Source organism: Glycine max, chromosome 10 (genome assembly GCF_000004515.6).
Source record: "Glycine max cultivar Williams 82 chromosome 10, Glycine_max_v4.0, whole genome shotgun sequence".
NCBI classification, from domain to species: domain Eukaryota; kingdom Viridiplantae; phylum Streptophyta; class Magnoliopsida; order Fabales; family Fabaceae; genus Glycine; species Glycine max.
This window is the reverse complement of record NC_038246.2, coordinates 42417178-42435732: the sequence shown is the minus strand read 5'-3', so window position 1 is coordinate 42435732 and position 18555 is coordinate 42417178. Positions and strand designations below refer to the sequence as shown.

Sequence of the window (18555 nt, the reverse complement as noted above, 5' to 3'; positions counted from 1 at the left end):
TGTGTTTCTGGCCTCTACCTTTCAATAAAAGCATTAACTAAGGCTCCATTTACTTTCAGCTGCGTCAATTTCATTATCGGGTACAAACCCGAAACTTGTAATAGAGGAATAATTTCGTCCGACGGTGCTTCTCTATGATTGTGCACTGGTGTAGCTTGTCGGATTTTTAAAATCTTTTCATTAGCACCATTCCAAATATGTTGTGATATATAATTTTTTTGCATCCACAATCAATCATCTTCTAATGGTCCATATGCCACATTATAATGATGAGAAGATGACAAACCTGTCATATTAAAACCCCTGCATAGAAAGAAAAAAATTAATAATCATACATATCATAAATAATAAATAATAAATAACGATATATTTAAATACATTTATTAATAATTTTATTATAACAAAAACGATATCCATAAATACTAAAATAATTAATAACAATAACACCATTAAATGTATATAAAAAAACACATAAATTCAAGTCATCTATATAAATAAATATTAACAATAATAATTTCATTAAATACGACAATAAAAATATATCCAATATATTTTTAAAAATACTAATATAATAAAACAAAAACTATAAAATCTCAAATAAATAATAATAATATTATTATCATTAAAAATATTTAAAAAAATACAGACACAAATCATACATATTAAAGAAATTATTTTAACATTAACCACAATATTAACTATTTAAATGACAAATCATAAATAACATAAATCATAATTAATATCATTAAATATTAACAAAAACAATAATATAATATTCAAATGACAAATGATAAATAACAATATTATTATCTATAATTATCTTCAACAACAATTAACAATTTTATATTATTATAAAATAACGATGTGTCTGTCACCGCAATGCGAGCCAAGACGCCTACACCAAGAGCGCGGGTCAATGCGCCTGCACGCAGAGCGCGACCCAATGCGCCTGTAGGCCTGGCGTGACCCAAGCGTGGACACCGACAGCGCGTCCGATGAGTTAGTAGTTTGACTGTTGACAGCTTCTAAAAGGTTGCTTAGTTTTTTTTCTTCTTTTTTCCTTATAGTTTCTTACTTGGAGAATTAAAATTGTACATATATTTAGTAGTATTGTAATTTTTTTTATCCATAACAATTCAACTATAAAAAAATTATAATATTCTCATATTTTATTCAGCTTAATCTCCTTAATAGTAGTACTGCTAAATTAAATAACTTAAATATTTTTATAAACTAATAATATGTTAATAATATAAATTAATAAATACAACTGATAATGTTAAAAGATAAATACTAAATAGTGTTGTAATGTCACTAATTAAAAAAATAAAAGAAAAAATGTTTTTATTATGATGCATAAAAATGAATTCGCCAATGATTTTTTAGTGCACTCTCGTGTCCATATAATTTCTAACAAAATAAATTAACCTCCAAAGTTGAATCCAAGTGAGTCCCTTCGACCCTTGGTTTGAATGAGGAGGAGGCACTGTCACTGTTACGCTCCACGAACATGGACATTTGGACAATGGGTAATCGTTACTTGGCCCAACTCTCACACACTTCCTTCGCACGTGCCGTCCACGCTCACATCCTCACCTCCGGCTTCAAGCCATTCCCTCTCATCATCAACCGCCTCATCGATCATTACTGCAAATCCTTCAACATCCCCTACGCCCGCTACCTGTTCGACAAAATTCCCAAACCAGACATCGTCGCCGCAACCACCATGCTTTCCGCCTACTCCGCTGCCGGCAACATCAAACTCGCTCACCAACTCTTCAACGCTACACCAATGTCCATTCGTGACACCGTCAGTTACAATGCCATGATCACTGCCTTTTCCCACAGCCATGATGGTCATGCTGCTCTTCAACTCTTCGTACAAATGAAAAGGCTCGGTTTTGTCCCCGACCCCTTTACCTTCTCAAGCGTTCTTGGCGCACTGTCGTTGATAGCTGATGAAGAGACGCATTGTCAGCAATTGCACTGTGAGGTTTTTAAGTGGGGTGCACTCTCTGTGCCTTCTGTTTTGAATGCTTTGATGAGTTGCTATGTTTCTTGCGCCTCTTCGCCGTTGGTGAACTCTTGTGTGTTGATGGCTGCTGCTAGGAAGCTATTTGATGAGGCACCTCCCGGTCGGAGGGATGAACCTGCTTGGACTACCATCATTGCTGGCTATGTCAGGAATGATGACCTTGTTGCAGCGCGTGAGCTTCTTGAAGGAATGACTGATCACATTGCTGTTGCATGGAATGCCATGATTTCTGGCTACGTGCACCGCGGTTTTTATGAGGAGGCATTTGACTTGTTGAGGAGAATGCATTCATTGGGAATTCAGCTGGATGAGTACACTTACACCAGTGTAATTAGTGCTGCTTCTAATGCTGGGTTGTTCAATATTGGAAGACAGGTGCATGCTTACGTTCTCAGAACAGTGGTGCAGCCTTCAGGGCATTTTGTTTTATCTGTGAATAATGCTTTGATTACTCTCTACACCAGATGTGGTAAACTAGTTGAGGCCAGGCGAGTTTTCGATAAGATGCCGGTGAAAGATCTTGTTTCGTGGAATGCAATTTTGTCTGGGTGTGTCAATGCCCGACGCATTGAGGAAGCTAACTCCATTTTCAGGGAGATGCCGGTGAGGAGCCTGTTAACGTGGACTGTGATGATATCGGGCTTGGCACAAAATGGTTTTGGAGAAGAAGGTTTGAAGCTATTCAACCAGATGAAGTTAGAGGGACTGGAACCGTGTGATTATGCATATGCTGGAGCAATTGCCTCTTGTTCTGTTCTTGGATCATTAGACAATGGGCAACAACTACACTCTCAGATAATCCAATTAGGTCATGATTCAAGCCTCTCAGTTGGCAATGCACTGATTACAATGTATTCAAGGTGTGGTCTTGTTGAAGCTGCCGATACAGTGTTTCTCACAATGCCGTATGTGGATTCAGTATCCTGGAATGCCATGATTGCAGCTCTTGCACAGCATGGACATGGTGTCCAAGCGATTCAACTTTATGAAAAGATGTTGAAGGAAGATATATTACCTGATAGGATAACTTTTCTCACAATTCTTTCTGCTTGTAGCCATGCAGGTTTGGTCAAAGAGGGACGCCATTATTTTGATACAATGCGTGTTTGTTATGGTATAACCCCAGAAGAGGATCACTATTCTCGTTTGATTGATTTGTTATGTCGTGCTGGTATGTTCTCAGAAGCCAAGAATGTCACTGAATCAATGCCTTTTGAGCCCGGTGCACCAATTTGGGAGGCTCTTCTTGCTGGTTGTTGGATTCATGGGAACATGGAATTAGGTATTCAAGCTGCTGATCGACTCCTAGAGCTTATGCCACAGCAAGATGGAACCTACATAAGCCTTTCCAATATGTATGCTGCTTTAGGTCAGTGGGATGAAGTTGCCAGGGTGAGAAAATTAATGAGGGAGCGAGGGGTTAAGAAGGAACCTGGTTGTAGTTGGATTGAGGTTGAAAACATGGTCCATGTCTTTTTGGTTGATGATGCTGTGCACCCTGAGGTGCATGCAGTGTACAGATATCTGGAGCAACTGGTACATGAAATGAGGAAATTGGGTTATGTTCCTGATACAAAGTTTGTATTACATGATATGGAATCTGAACAAAAGGAATATGCTTTGTCTACTCATAGTGAAAAACTTGCTGTTGTTTATGGAATTATGAAACTCCCTTTGGGAGCTACAATTCGGGTTTTCAAAAATTTGAGGATATGCGGGGACTGCCATAATGCATTCAAGTATATTTCTAAAGTAGTGGACCGAGAGATAATTGTGAGAGATAGGAAGCGGTTTCACCATTTTAGAAATGGTGAATGTTCTTGTAGCAACTACTGGTAGGAAGAGGTTCTGTTATTTGATTATCATCAATGATTAATGTCAACACTCAACAGCACTCTAAGGAACTTAAAATATATGAAGTGTGACATGAAGCCTTTGCAATTTGGAATTCAAAACTGAGACTGATAATAGCCCCAAACTGATCTCCATGATCACTGGTAATATGATTTTCTTTTCACCCTTACTCTTTTTCGTCTCAATTCCATTTTAGTTTTGCTTTTGCTAAATTGATTCTTAATCTTTGGTTACAATTTCAATGATGCATCATGCTCTTCTGTCACTTCTTGTAACAGGACAATGGCAAAGAGTTGAAAGTATTCCATGATCTTCAGTTTGTTCTTGCAGTCTAAAGGATGGAAATTTGCCTTCTACTAATCCACCTCTATTGCACATGGACGACAGAGTTCATTATTGCTATATCAAGTCATTAACCATGTGAATAGAGGCCAGTAACATTATTAAGAAAAATCAGTTTAATATTGCTCATGATGTGGCTGGCTTTGTCACTAATGCCATGTCATCTAAGCTATCGTTGTTACTTCAGTTTCAACTTTTGCTTCAAGCGTTTGTTAGCTTTAACAATTGCATCAGGCACTGTAATTCAATTCAGTGGTGCTCAGTTTAAATGCCCAGGCAGATGAACAATGATACACAGAGCTATTATGAAAGTAAAAGAAACAAATTTCTGTACGCTGTTATTGACTTATGGTCAGTGGCCATCAATGTGCAAGAGAACTCCAAGCAGAACACTCTCAAGTCTCAATCTTAAGTATCAGAGAAGCTCTAGTTAGGCTCTCTTACGCATTGCTTGTGCTAATAAAAAGTGAGAGTAATGACCATAGAAATCATCTCCCCAACATATGGCAAGTTCAATATATAGAACAACCTGAGAAAAAAAAAATAGAAGCATTCTTATTAGAGATGGAGAACTATTTATACTATTGCAGTATTGTTGGAGCCGTGGAGGTTCGTGAATCAAAAACGGTTGTGAACCTTTTACAACCGAGAATCATCCTGTCATCCTGACTGTACAATCGTGCTCTTTTTAAGGGTGCTAGCTATGGCTTTGAGCCTTTAATGTGTTTACATTTTGGAGTTATTTATTTTGTTTATTTTTTTGCCATTTAAGATTGTTGCACACAAATTTAAAAAAAAAAATCTGTAAAAATGAAAGACAAATTAAAACAATTGAGCAAAACTAACTCAACTTGATTTCTTGATCATAAAGATTAAAAAGTAATACAATATAATTAATGTTATTTTAAAAAAACAATATGTCCTTAATTTATTTATCTATTCTTTCTATAATTATTTCTTTGGTTAATTTAGAAAACATAAAACTTAGATTAAATTTCTTTTATATTTGCCATTAAGTTCTCATATCAAATTATTGCATAAAATTAAATAAATATTTTTGTGTCATTATTTTTTTTAGACCACAAGTATCTTTTAGATAATCATGCTCGGGCTATGTATGATTATTTATGGACGGCAAAGTTCTCCAAATATTTAAGGTAATTGCATATTTAAAATTTAAACTTGACACTGCTAATTAAATTAAAACAATTCTATGTTAATTGATCTACATGTTTGGTGGTTTATGTGCCATTATTTGATAGTGAAGAACTTTATGGAAAAAATATAAAAAAAATAAAATTAATTTAAGTTTTTAAAAATAACAATTAATGTTGTTTCTTTTTTCAATAGAAGGATATAATTATTTTTTAAAATTTTATAATTACAAATAAGGAATTAATATTCTTTTTTCTTTCTACAGTAGGAATAAAATATTGGTTCAAGAATTAAAAAAACTTTGTTAGACTTGCATTGAAAATCACATTCTATTTTTAATTTTTTAAGTGGTCCTTCCATCCCAAATCTTCAGTTGTTTTAGCCTTTTTTTCTCAAAATAATTTTCATTTTAAAATTTCAATGTCTAATTAATGTTTTTTCTCTAATAAAATCCTTAGTTAATACCCGCTATTAGTAGTGTAAGTATAAAAAATGAATGTATTAAATAAGATTTTAGTTTAAATGCTATAATTTTTTACTTTGATTAAATATTTCTTAATCAAAATGCATTTACCTTTAAATAATTAAAGAAATGGAATGGAGGAATTAGTATTCTAAGATCCTGATTAGCATTTTCCTTATCTAATATCCATCTTTCTATGACACGTGAAATTGATTAGCAGTTTCCTCATCCTATATCCATCTCTCTATGATATGTGAAATTGAGGGTTCGACTTCTAATCGGCGTCGCTAAATCTATGCAGAAATTCATAATGAACAAATCTATTCTCCATGTTCAATAAATTTCTATTCATTAACTTTGTTTTCTCCAAAGCTAAATGAACAAATTAAAGAACAAAAAATATTAAATAATCCGCACTTTTTGTATGGGAAATTAACATGAAGTGTTGTCGGTACGATCTCCTTTCGTTCACTAAAAAACAAAAAGAGAGTGAGAGGGGATGTCTTGCTTCCAGCCCAAGAAATCATAAACCCAAATAGTACAATTTCTCAAACTTACATCACTGAAATAATTTCCCCCAAGAAATTTCTCAAATAGTACGATCGTTTGAACCAGTAGAGATAGTAAAAGGAATCTAGATCATTTTTTTATATATTTAAAAAACACAATGGCTAAAATATCTAAGTTTACGTATTATTTTGCAATTAAGAAATATCATAGCCTATGTGACGAGAGTATGTTAACAAATTACAAATAGGGCATCTTTTGCACAAACCAAGAGCCGGTGAAAATGTCTCTTCATTTCGCTTAATATACTTTGGACAGAAGGTTAGGTTTGATGATTTCATCCAAAGAGAAAGTCCAATGGTGACAATATTCTGATAAAAGTGAGATGACTCCTATTAGACTTGACATAAGCTAAACCAAACTTAACATCTTAATCATTTTGAACTACATTTATTGACAAAAGCCCAAAAATATACTAATTCTCCACCAAATTGTTATGATTATGAATATGAACCCATAACAATTGATTCAATTGGTAGCATCAAACAGCATCCTAAAAGGATTTTGAGTTTGATGACATACCTTTGCTGTAGAATTTATCATCTTTTCTTTCCTTCAAATTTCAATGTACTAGTGTAAATCCAAAATATACTATATGCTGAACTGTTGAAGTGTAAATAGCACAACATTAATGTTTCACTAAACAATCTACAAGGCTTACTCTCAAAACATAAATAGCTTGAATAATTATTTATGGCACTATTTCCTTTTTCTCAATATTTCTGAAGCCAAAATCAGCATTTTTTTCCTTCAACCATGAAAGAAAGCAGAAGACTCGAGGCACATGCCATGATTCCAATGCTAAACGTTTTCATGTCTATGTTTATAACTTACACAAGAGACTTTTCAGGTTAATCCCACACAGAAACCCCAAATACTGTGCCAACTTTAGCTTCTTCTTCCCTCGGTAATTTAAATGTTTAGTTAATTGGAATCGACTTGAACTTGTGTATCTGTCATTGTCTACCCTAAACACAGAAACCAAAACAAATGTGTTGAAGAGGAGAAACCGGGAAGAAGGGAAAGAGAGAGGGTTCTGCAACTTGCAACTTTTTAAAAAGTTAAAGTTAGAGAAGCAAATAGAGACTCAACAATTCTAGTATGGAGAGAAGGGAAAAGAGAATCATCCACATGGATAAAGAAATAGGCACAAAATTTTCACCCATTCAGGATGACAAACTTTCATTCCTCTAGGTATATTTGTTTTTTTCCCCCTTGTAATGTAAAAAAAAATCTGACTTTCATGAGCTAATTACACCGTTCTTCACAACAAAATCTCCTCACCTAACTACAAGAATCATCAGTCACCACATTTAACCGTCCCAGATTCTTTCCCTATCTGCTAAGTCCAATTACCAGAAATTTTACATCTCTTTCATCCAAAAGCTATATATATAGAAATAATCCACTGCATGAAGAATTATGCCTCCTCAATCAACCATCTTCCACTGTCAATAACCTGTGCAATGAAAATGATATTGTTATAGTAAAACGCAGAACCAAAATATATAGATATAAAAAGTACAATCTTTATCTGACTAATATTAAAAACCATTAACCTACCATCACGTTTCTTCTTCAAACTCCTAGCAAACATCAAGCATATAACCAAAAACGCCACCCCAGCTGCCCCTCCTAATATTATAGCCACTGTCTTCCCTGTATTTTGCCCTGTCATTGCATCAATTAACCACACACATCACACTTCATAATCAAACCATAATCCACATTGAGCAAAGTGGCACATTTTTTGAACATTGGCACAAATAGACAAATGTTATCACAAAATTAAGCTGTGCATGTTTTTATTTTATTTTATCCACAAATATTAATTTGTTACTTTAGTTAGAAATGGGAGAGAGATTCGAACCCACGATCTTTCGTATCTCCCTTCTTCCTTCACTAACCACTAGACCGACCTTATATCTCCTTGAGCTCTATGCATGTGAAATGAAACAAGGCCAAACAAACAAACACAAATTTAATGTCATTCATTCTTATCTCTTTTGGTGTCTAGGTATTAGTTTATTACCAGAAGAAGAGGAGGAGTAAGAATTAGAGGATGATGATGAAGCTGAAGAAGAAGAAGAGTGTCTTCCTGGAACACCATTAGGGTAATAACTATAACTAATGAAGCACTTGTGCAAATAGACCTGGCCTGAAATGGAGCTTCCACATTCAACCTGTGCTCTCTGAACAGCACTTTTGACACACTCACCACAATCAGAATCACCAACATCTCCCTCACACTGCCCCATCACATACAAAGACTGGTAGCTGGTAGCATAGAAGCCATGGCCACTCACCACACCATTTTCCATCACGGAGAAAGCAGTGTCCCTCCTCTCCTCAAACCCTCTCCCAGCAGCATTGGTTCCCCCACATGTCTTGTACAGAATCTGCATCCCCGAGATTTGCTGCGAGAACCCGACAACCTCGTACAGCATGTAGCAACCTAGGAGCTGGATTCTGGCGGCGGTGGTCTTGCCGCAGAGCTTGTCGGAGAGGACCGGGAGCCTGCTCACGCAGTTGTAGCAATCGGAGTTGGAGAGGTCACCTCTGCATTGGAAGAGCCCTGTCATGGAGGTTTGGCCACCATTCCCTGTGGTGGCCTTAAAGAACTTTGCTTTTGTGGATTGTGAGACCAATGACCCAAAGAGTGATGAGAGGGCTTGTGAGTATACACCATTTGGATCTGTGAATGTTTCCTTGGAGCAACCCTTGTAGACCAAGGTGGCGTAATCAGAAGCAGATTCAGCAAGGTCAAGGTTTGTGAAGAAAATCAGTAACAGAAGAAGGAATAGTGACTTTCTGGGAAACCCCATTTGGGTTTATGTGTCTGTGGTGGTGACTGGTGAGAGATGAGAGGGGATCAAATCATGGTAATTTTGGGGGAAAGAAAACCTTTAAGTGTGTTTGCGTGTGTGTGTGTGGTAATATCAGATTCAGAGAGAGTCTGATTAAGGAAAAGAAGAATCAAGGGTTGAGGTTCAAGCTTGGATTTTTCTTCTGCTTTTTTTGCTGAATCAGGAAGGGAAAAAAGGAAAGGGATTTGGTGCTGTGGTGTGGTGGAGTGACTCTACGTTTCTGGTTTTTGTCTCCTTGGGGTTCACTTTCCTTTGGATGGATAGCAACAGTATAGCACAATGTATTGAAATTGAAATGCAATTGCAATTGCCTCTGTAGATGTGCACTAGCTGTGTAGTGTGCACTCTCATTCTCTCTCTATATAACTGGTTAATACTAAAAAAGAAAAATGAGTTCTTTGAAAATGGAGAACAGTTTTTTTATTATTTGAAGAGAATGAGAACAAAAGTAGTTGAATTAATTAGGTGTTAAAAGTAGTGGGGGAAAGTATTCCCCCGTCTAGAGAGAAGGTTTTGGTTTTGGTTTTGGAGTGCATGTAGAGAAAGGAATCTGATTTTGGTAGGAGAAAACAACATGCAGTTTGACCGTGGCACATTGTGGGATTTGATTTGAATTCAACTAGACCTCAGAAAGTTTGTACCTTATTTTTAATTCTACTTCTACTGCTTTGAGCACATGCAAGGACTATTTTTTAGTGCCTAAAGAAGTGTTAAGGAAATGAGAAGCTTAAAAATTGAAAAATGAATACTTATTAAGAATATTACTAATGAATTCTAATCCTTTCGAAGCCAACCTGATTGGCTCATAATACACCCGTGCTACTCTTAAGTCTTAACAACATGGAGCCTAACAAGACAATTTACAAAACAGCATCATGGTTAGAACATTTATAGCATTGTTAAACTTTAGATAATATTTTGAACTTGATTAAAAACATGGAATATAAATTTTGTTTTTTTTCCTACTAAGCCACTGCACAACTATTTGTCCACATCTTTTATTCAGTAATTTTCTTTATATTATTGCTGTTTTTTTGTAAAAGAGACTGCATGCATCCCAGAGATATATGGCTAGGTATGATCATGGTTTGAGAATATGACAAATTGGAAGGGTAGAGCTGGCACTATTCTATTTCTAATTGAATTCAGAAAAAAATGTGCATTCATATATCAGATTTGTGGTTTTAGATTGAAACAATATATTAACTTTTGATACAAATATTTAGTATACGAATTACTAGTACTAATTAAATAAGAAATCTATGAAAGTAAATCTAAATTTTTTAAACAAAACTCTTCATTTAATGATGAGTGATGAGAGTGTAAAAAGAAACAGAATATGCAGGGTAAGGAGGTATCTAATTCAGATATCACTGCTCTTCGTTTGAAGCACAACACCACACACATTGGGGTTGAGCTGCCTTGTCCTAGCTTGTGCAACAAAAAGTGATGACAGCTGAGCAGGATGGTAGATACCACCCAATAAACTGATAGATACCGAAGATTTTTAGATTCTCTGGTTGAAGGGAATTGGAATAACAAGTTTCATATACAGATTCACATCACAGGGAGAAGCAAATCTAATAAACGTTTATCATCTCCATGGCTTCACGGAGCATCAATCTAATCTTGCAATATTATTGTTACACCTTGAGTGGGAATTTTCTTCTGTGTACGAGAAAGATCAAATTTATCAGTATTCACCTTAAAGAGAAACTAATAACACATTGCACAGTCCAATTAATTTTATTTTTTTACTCCCATGATGCTATTAAAATTTATAAAATCATGTGCCACGGTAAATTGATGAATATGTAACTTTGTGCGCACAAAAAAAATAGAAAAAAAGGAAGTTGAATTATTTTAAAAACAATATTGCATGCCACAAAGATCACAATGACTTAATATAATTTTTTTTAATATAGTTAGTTAAGGTTACTAACTTAAACAAAACAAAAACATTAAATATATTTAAATGTTTAACATATTATATAGAATAAAATAAAACATTAAGTATATTTAAATGTTAAACATATTATATAAAATACTATTTTATATATATATATATATATATATATATATATATATATATATATATATATATATATATATAAACTTTATATATCCACATGTCCCATGCACCAAACACTTGCTAATTATATGTGTTGGCATTTGGTTTCATGTTTATTGGGCGCCGCATTGGCTGAATCATTAGTTGGTTTTCAATCATGGAAGAGCCAAAGATCCAACATAGCATGTTCATAATCTCCATTATACGCTGGCAGTGCATTTTATTTTCAAAATGCAACGGAAGTATTATCATATATAACCATAGCTTAATGCCATGATGTTGTTAAAAAGTAGTTTAGTGTAATAGGCCATATTATTTATTTATAAAGAAATATTAGTATGTATATATAGCCCATATTATACATAACTCTAATATAGCACGCTACAAGTAATGGTTTCTTGGACCTACGGAAAAGAGCCCATGTTCCATTCAAAAAGAAATAATACGTATTAACCTCAAAAAAATCCAATCTACCACACACAAGATACGTCGAATTTGTCACTTTCTTTGCCGTTCGTTGGAATCATTTTTCTTTCAAGAGTTATTGGGCCAAAACATTATATCATACTCCCATAAATTAAATAAATCTCACTGGGCTGACTAACTAAATAGAGTAGGATCCAAAACTATAGGATGCAATTAGATCTGTGCATAAAAATAAAAATAAAAACATTATCAAACTCAAACCTTTACTAAATCAGTCCAGTTCATTTTAAAGTCCGTTTTTAGTTATTTGGTTTGGATTAGGAGTTTCGTTTTCCAAATAATGCAATTAGTGCATTTCTATATCTAAACGACTGAAACCCATTCCCTACTACTCATCATTGTCGTGTAAATTGAGAACCTTAACCATCTTTAAATGAATCTGGTAATGAATCCTAATCTCTTCTTTCTTGACGAACCATAATCACTTGTTTGCCATACATGGCTAGTGTTACTCACTAGAATCAAATTAGCAAAGGGTGTCAAGGGAGAGAAAGCAACACATACACCTCTAAAGTGGATGAGATTCTAACATTTGGAAACACAATTTGGGCTTGGGAACCTATCTTAATAATAATGCGCATTGTCTTTTATATCAAAGAGGGTATGTGCCATCCACCCACGGCATGGGCGAACTAGGGAAAAAATTAAGACTTTTGGTTCAAGACCTAGTAGGTTAAGGGATTTTATATAAGTAAATAAATAATGGAGTTTAATTTAAAAATAATTATTTAAACATTAATTCACAGAATTTGTTTCAATGTTGAGAATTCATTTTATTATTCTGGTTTTATTAAAAAAATGATTTAATTTAGTTTAAAACTATTTTTGGGCTAAAAACTGAATTTAAAATTGGGACTAGTTAGACTTTAGAAAACGTATTGATTTTGAATCCTTAAAAAATGGTAAGAGTGAGTTTGGTTGTGTTGGAAGGGTGAGGAATGAAATGAAAAGGAGATGAAAGAGTTAGGAAACAAAAAACTTAAGTCGTTTATTTGTAAAAAGATGCAAAAGAAAAGGAAAAGATGATGAATCTCATACCAAAAACTTTCACAGCAAATCTCATGGAAATGAATAGTACTACAGGTTGCAAAATGACATTTTGTGATGTTTTAATTTGTCAAAAATAATGTGATAAGAATAAAATTGTTATTTTCTAGCGGTTTAAATATCATATTAGGGTGATTTATCCAAACCCCAAAAAAAAAGTCCGTATGTATGTTGCAATTTCTTTTTTATTTTTTAACATTTTTTAATGAAGAGGAACATTTTTTTTAACAAAATAGACGATTTCAATTTTATAGCAATTATAAAAGGTCTAAATGTAGCAATGTTAGAATTTGACAATAAGAACCAAAATAGTTAAAAAAATTAACTATAACGACCAAAATAAAATATTTTAAATTATAGAACTATAAGAGAAAGTTTTTACAATTATAAAGACTACAAATATAACTAACCTTAATTTGGATTGAGAAAATATATTGGTACAAAATTTTTATAAAAAAAAATATATAGTAGCAAACCAAAATAAAATATTTTAAATTATAGAACAATAAGAGAAAGTTTTTACAATTATGAAGACTACAAACATAACTAACCTTAATTTGGATTGAGAAAATATGTTGGTACAAAATTTTATAAAAAAAATATATAGTAGCAAATAAGAAACATGAAAAGAAAAAGTACAAAATAAAATTATTAATGATTTTAATTTAAATGATAGTCTGATAAATTTTGTCTTTCATAATAAATCTATCAAATTTTGTATAAAAAAATAATTCTAGCTAATTCTAGAACATGATTGTGTTTAATAAAAAAATGTTTATATTTTATTAAAATAAATAAGTAAAATGATTGAGCGATGAGAAAATAAAAAAGAAGAAAAAAAAATGAATGTGAAAATTAATTTAACGTTGTGATTTGTGAAGTGACGTAAATCAATCTTTGTCGCGTCAACCAATCAATTTTGCTTAATTTACGTTTTGGACTTCTTATCATCATTTGTTCTGTTCCGCCACCACCGACTCATACTCCTTCCCAATTTTCGTACAATACAAACACTTTCTCTCGGATTTCGTTTCATGGAATCGCCGCATTCATAGCACAACTCTTCAAAATGTATTCCTTCAAAGACAAAGTTACACAGAAACTCTCCCATCTCTTTCCCAACTCCTCCTCCTCCTCGCCCCAGGTATCTTTTTTTTTTATTTTTATTGATCCGCGTTTGGTTATTCTTGATTGCGTTTTCTATCCCTAATTATTTTTTAAAATAAAAATCTGAGCTTGGTATGCTGGGCACTGTTATTCTCTCCTTTCGCACAAGCTTTGATCACCTTTGCCCTTAATGTTCGATCTGATCTCTCTGTGTGCAAAAATCTGAATCTGGGGTTGATTGGTTTCGTTATGTTTCATCGTGGTTTTGATTTTCCAATCAAATGCACCAAATAAAACATGATAGAAAAAAAATCGTGTTGCTTCATTTCATCAACAGTTCGAAGTAAAATATTGTTGTCAATCTGAATCGTCACCAAGTATGTGGGTGTTCCCGACTGTTATGTATTCTCATGTGGGAATTTGGTTTTGACTTTTGATGTGTGCATTAGTAACGGTTAGTATTCCGCCACCTGTGTCTTTGGTAGCAATAGCATGCACAATATATCTGGTATTATGACCTGTGAGATCCAATTTAGTGGATGCTAGTGCTGGAGATTACACATTGGTTTTCTGGGCTATGCACATAACTTATTTTGTTGATATGTGTAGAAAATGAAACCAGGAGAAGAATTCCAACTTCTATGTGTCTATCTAGCTCCGTACTTTAGTAGAGCTCTCCTGTTAAAGCTGCATTTGTTGTTGGCACTGTCCTTGTGGTTATGTGAACAATACACAAATAGAGAAACAGTAATGTTGTCCTTGACTCAACACCCTAAGGAGTTCTATAAGATTAAGTTTATTTTTAGTTGTTCTTTCATGTTTCTGTCTTGGGAATGTGACCTGTAAACAGACTGTCCTTAGCTTGTCAATTGAAAAGTTATGGAAAGTTAACCTGTTATAATTTTGTTTGTGTGACATGGGTTTGCAATTGATGCTCTTTTACTTTGTCTTCATAATCCTAACTGGCTCAAGTGATATTGTGTTTTTGTATTATATTGTTGTAGGTTTAGACTTTAGACTTTAGAGTTTAGATTTATTACCTCTTTACCATGTCACCTCTTTCTGCTTCCATTACAAATGTCCTGCATCACAGGAACCTTGTGTTAATTAGTTCTACATATTCCAGGTGGAAAAATAATCACCTTACATTTACTGTCATTTTCTTTTATCTGTGATATGAGGTTTTTGTTTGTGCAGGATAGTCCATATTCGCAAGAGGATAAACCTTTGTCTTCATATTTATCTTACATTATCCCTTCCATCAGCTTTGATGGATCGAAGTCAAACAAGAATCAACATGAACTTAAACCAATTCAATCGGCTTCCTCTGGATATAATTATGAGAATTTTGAATATCAGGATGTTCCATCGGATAATTATGTTGACTGTACTAACATGGATTTGTTGAAAGATGATAATGATAATATTAATGAAGATCCTACCTCTAGAAGGAGCAGTAGTAGTTCTGAGGTTTTTGAAGAAGCAAATGAGCAGCAAACGCCAAATACTTCAAAGAAGTCTCGACTCAATCTTACTGATGACTCTACTTTTATATCTCCTGAATTGTATGAATTTTTGGAAATATGCCTCCCTAATATAGTGAAAGGACGCCAATGGGTCTTACTTTATAGGTAACTTTCCTCTGTAGGTTTTGGTTTATGCATTGAACAGTATTTTGCTATTGCTTTGAAATATTGATTCAACATTTGTTCTTTAAATTAAGGGCAGTACGTTAAAACATGGAGTTTCACTTCGTACACTTATTCGCAAGAGTGCTGAGCTTTCTTGTCCTGGTTTGCTGGTATGTCAACCTTTCAGAGCTATTTTCCTGTTATGGCGTGCATATGATATTTACTAGATGCAGATCAAGGTATAGTTCCTTTGTTGACAATGAATTATTGCCTTATATGCAAAACTGTTAGATTGCGGGAGATATGCAAGGTGCTGTGTTTGGTGGGCTGCTAGACTGTCCCTTGAAACCTACAGCAAAGCGAAAATATCAAGTATGTAAACTCTTTTTTTCACGGATAATGCTTCTTTATGAAGGCACTTCTTTGTCTTGAAGTATGATTTCATTTTCTCTACTGTGGTGATAGGGAACAAACCAAACTTTTGTCTTTACAACTGTATATGGTCAACCAAGGCTGTTTCTACCTACTGGTAAGGATTATCATGGTTTAAATGCATAATATTTGGTATGAATAAGTTGGAACTAAGGAAATTGTCATCAATTGATGCATTGTCTGACTTGTGAACTACTGGACAAGTTCATATCAGCAAGAGTGACATTTACCTGTGCTTTATGGTCAAATATCTTTTCTTAATTTTAGTATTGCAGTTATAAATATTCATTAGGACCTGGATTTTTATGATGTGGAAGCATGTAAGCTTGCCATAGGAATAATCTTTTTTGTAGTATGATATAGATGAATCCTATTGAATGACTGACTGGCCCATTGTCGCCTCTTGCATGTCCTCTTCCAGTATAAGTAGCAATTAAGAAAGGTTTGGGATCAAGGTGTGTAATCATTCAGTGTCAGGTTATAATATATATTGCAAAAATGGTTATTTACTGTACTTTGGTTATTACATAATTAGTACTTTACAAATATGAGCTCTTCACTGATAACCCTTTTGAATTGTTTCTCTTTAAAAAAAAAAGGCATTTTCCCATGAGCATGTAAATTTGTTTTAATCCTTTTGACAATTGTATTTATAGGGATTGACAGTTTAGTTTACACATAATGGGAGAAGGTAAGGAAAGGAAGAAAGAACATTAATTTGCCAGTAGAAATGTTGGATGTTTTGGTGTCTGAGGTTTTGACAATTGAGTTAGGCTAATTGCGGGTTGGAAATTGCAACCATTAGGAATCCTTACTACTTACTTTACTCTATATTAGGAACAACTAAATTATCTTTATTCAGGGTACAAGCTCTCAACTTTTATTATATGAACGAGAAGTTTCTTTTTTCCTTTTTGAGTTTATTTGAACTTGTGGTGTTCTAATTGTATATATTTTTGTGCAGGTGTCAACCGGTACTACTACATGTGTTTGAATGACCTACTTGCACTTGGTGGTGGGGGTAATTATGCTTTATGCTTAGAAGAAGATTTGTAAGTATTTAATAGTGCTGCTTAGTTTTGTTCCAGTACATTTTAATTGTAATTGAAGTACACTAGTGGAATCTCTTCTTGAATGCATCCTTTTTGGTTAAAAGGTTATCCGGAACTAGTGGGCCTTCTGACACATTTGGAAACAAATGTCTAGCTCATAGTCCAGAGTTTGAGTTGAAGAATGTTGAGGTAATGTTCTTACTACTAATGTTTGTTTTCTAGCTTACAAAGTTAAAACAAATTATTAAGTGGCTTTCATCCCCTGCTGGCTGCAGCTCAATCCTATATATATATATTTTGCATTAGCTTTTGTGCACTAAACTTTTTTCCTCCTCCATCTAATTTATTAACCTTTATGTATTGGTTTATACGATGCTACATGAAACTTATGAATTGAAATAAACCTTTGCTCTACATTCTGTCTGTGCTTTCCTCAGTCCCAATCCCTTGAAAATGATGGAGGACAATTCACATAAGTTCCTTTGATGAATGGTGTAAAATTCACTGAGTCCAAACTCTTGTCACCATTTGCAAATTTTCATTGTATAAACTCCGTATTCGTTGCTGTAGTTCATTATATGCCTTGCATTGATTTTGTCCATTGCTTATTTCTACTACCTATTGTTCTACATTTCTTTATTTCTTTATTTCTTTTAGAGTTATGACGTGATGGTTTATGATTTATTCACCTTATTTTTTTTATTATGTGCAGTTGTGGGGTTTTGCACATCCTTCCCCTTTTCATGGCTAAGATGCTTTTGTTTGGAAGTCCAAAAGAAGCGTCTCTTTATTTTTCTTCTACTCTTTGGATGTAGTTTAGTGGTTGATCAATTTGATGTTCCGTTACTGTTAGACATGTCCCAAATTCTTGTAGTATATTTATGCTTGAAATTCCATTTTCTAGAGGTTGGGGTTTGTGAAGGCCAAATGGTTGTGTAGTAGAATGAGGTACGGAATCCACTCACTTAACTACCAAGAAAATAAAGCACTAATTAGGCTATTTTACATGCAATATTTGGTTTCCCATGGCAATAACTAAAGGCCAGGTTCAGGCATACAACATGAGAAGTTTGTACCACAACTCGGTAGCTACTAATATAACATTGGTTTTACAATTTGATTTAACAAACTAAACAAATTAGAGGCAAGTCATTTGGTGGATGATGGTGTAAAGAGGATGTCTATAGACTATAGGTGGGAATTGGCTAGCTGCACGAGCTAATTTTACAACTATCTAGATTGTAATTTAATTGGATCCGGTTTATGTCTTCTAAGCCTTGATCTGTATATGAGGTCATCATTTTCTTTTTAATATGTACAAACTATTAACGATGAACTTTTTAGCAAATTATAATAATTTCCTTTTATTTTTCGGTCTTATTCTTTATTATGTTATTACAGAAATTTTTTCTCTTACCAAATGTAATTAACTTGTCTAGGTATGTT

At 33.8% G+C, this 18555-nt stretch overlaps 3 protein-coding genes across 3 annotated transcripts; 2 read left to right on the top strand and 1 right to left on the bottom strand.

Annotated features, from left to right (window-relative positions):
• Positions 1–1252: 1252 nt before the first annotated feature.
• LOC100804309 (pentatricopeptide repeat-containing protein At1g25360) lies at positions 1253–4973 on the top strand. The gene is made up of 2 exons (XM_003535405.4): positions 1253–4032; positions 4168–4973. Exon 1 carries the CDS (start codon positions 1511–1513, stop codon positions 3872–3874), a length of 2364 nt encoding a protein of 787 aa, XP_003535453.2. The 5' UTR covers positions 1253–1510; the 3' UTR covers positions 3875–4032; positions 4168–4973.
• Positions 4974–7560: 2587 nt separating this feature from the next.
• LOC100813400 (plasmodesmata-located protein 2) lies at positions 7561–9872 on the bottom strand. Its single transcript, XM_003536213.5, has 3 exons — positions 8449–9872; positions 7980–8087; positions 7561–7875 (listed from the first exon to the last, which is right to left on the bottom strand). Exons 1-3 carry the CDS (start codon positions 9239–9241, stop codon positions 7868–7870), a joined length of 909 nt encoding a protein of 302 aa, XP_003536261.1. The 5' UTR covers positions 9242–9872; the 3' UTR covers positions 7561–7867.
• A 3912-nt stretch (positions 9873–13784) lies between these two features.
• Positions 13785–17961, top strand: LOC100812871 (oxidation resistance protein 1). The gene is made up of 8 exons (XM_003536212.5): positions 13785–14031; positions 15192–15625; positions 15723–15795; positions 15917–15997; positions 16091–16154; positions 17022–17109; positions 17214–17298; positions 17822–17961. The coding sequence occupies exons 1-8, from the start codon at positions 13957–13959 to the stop codon at positions 17858–17860; spliced, it is 939 nt and encodes a 312-aa protein (XP_003536260.1). The 5' UTR covers positions 13785–13956; the 3' UTR covers positions 17861–17961.
• The last annotated feature ends 594 nt before the right edge of the window (positions 17962–18555 follow it).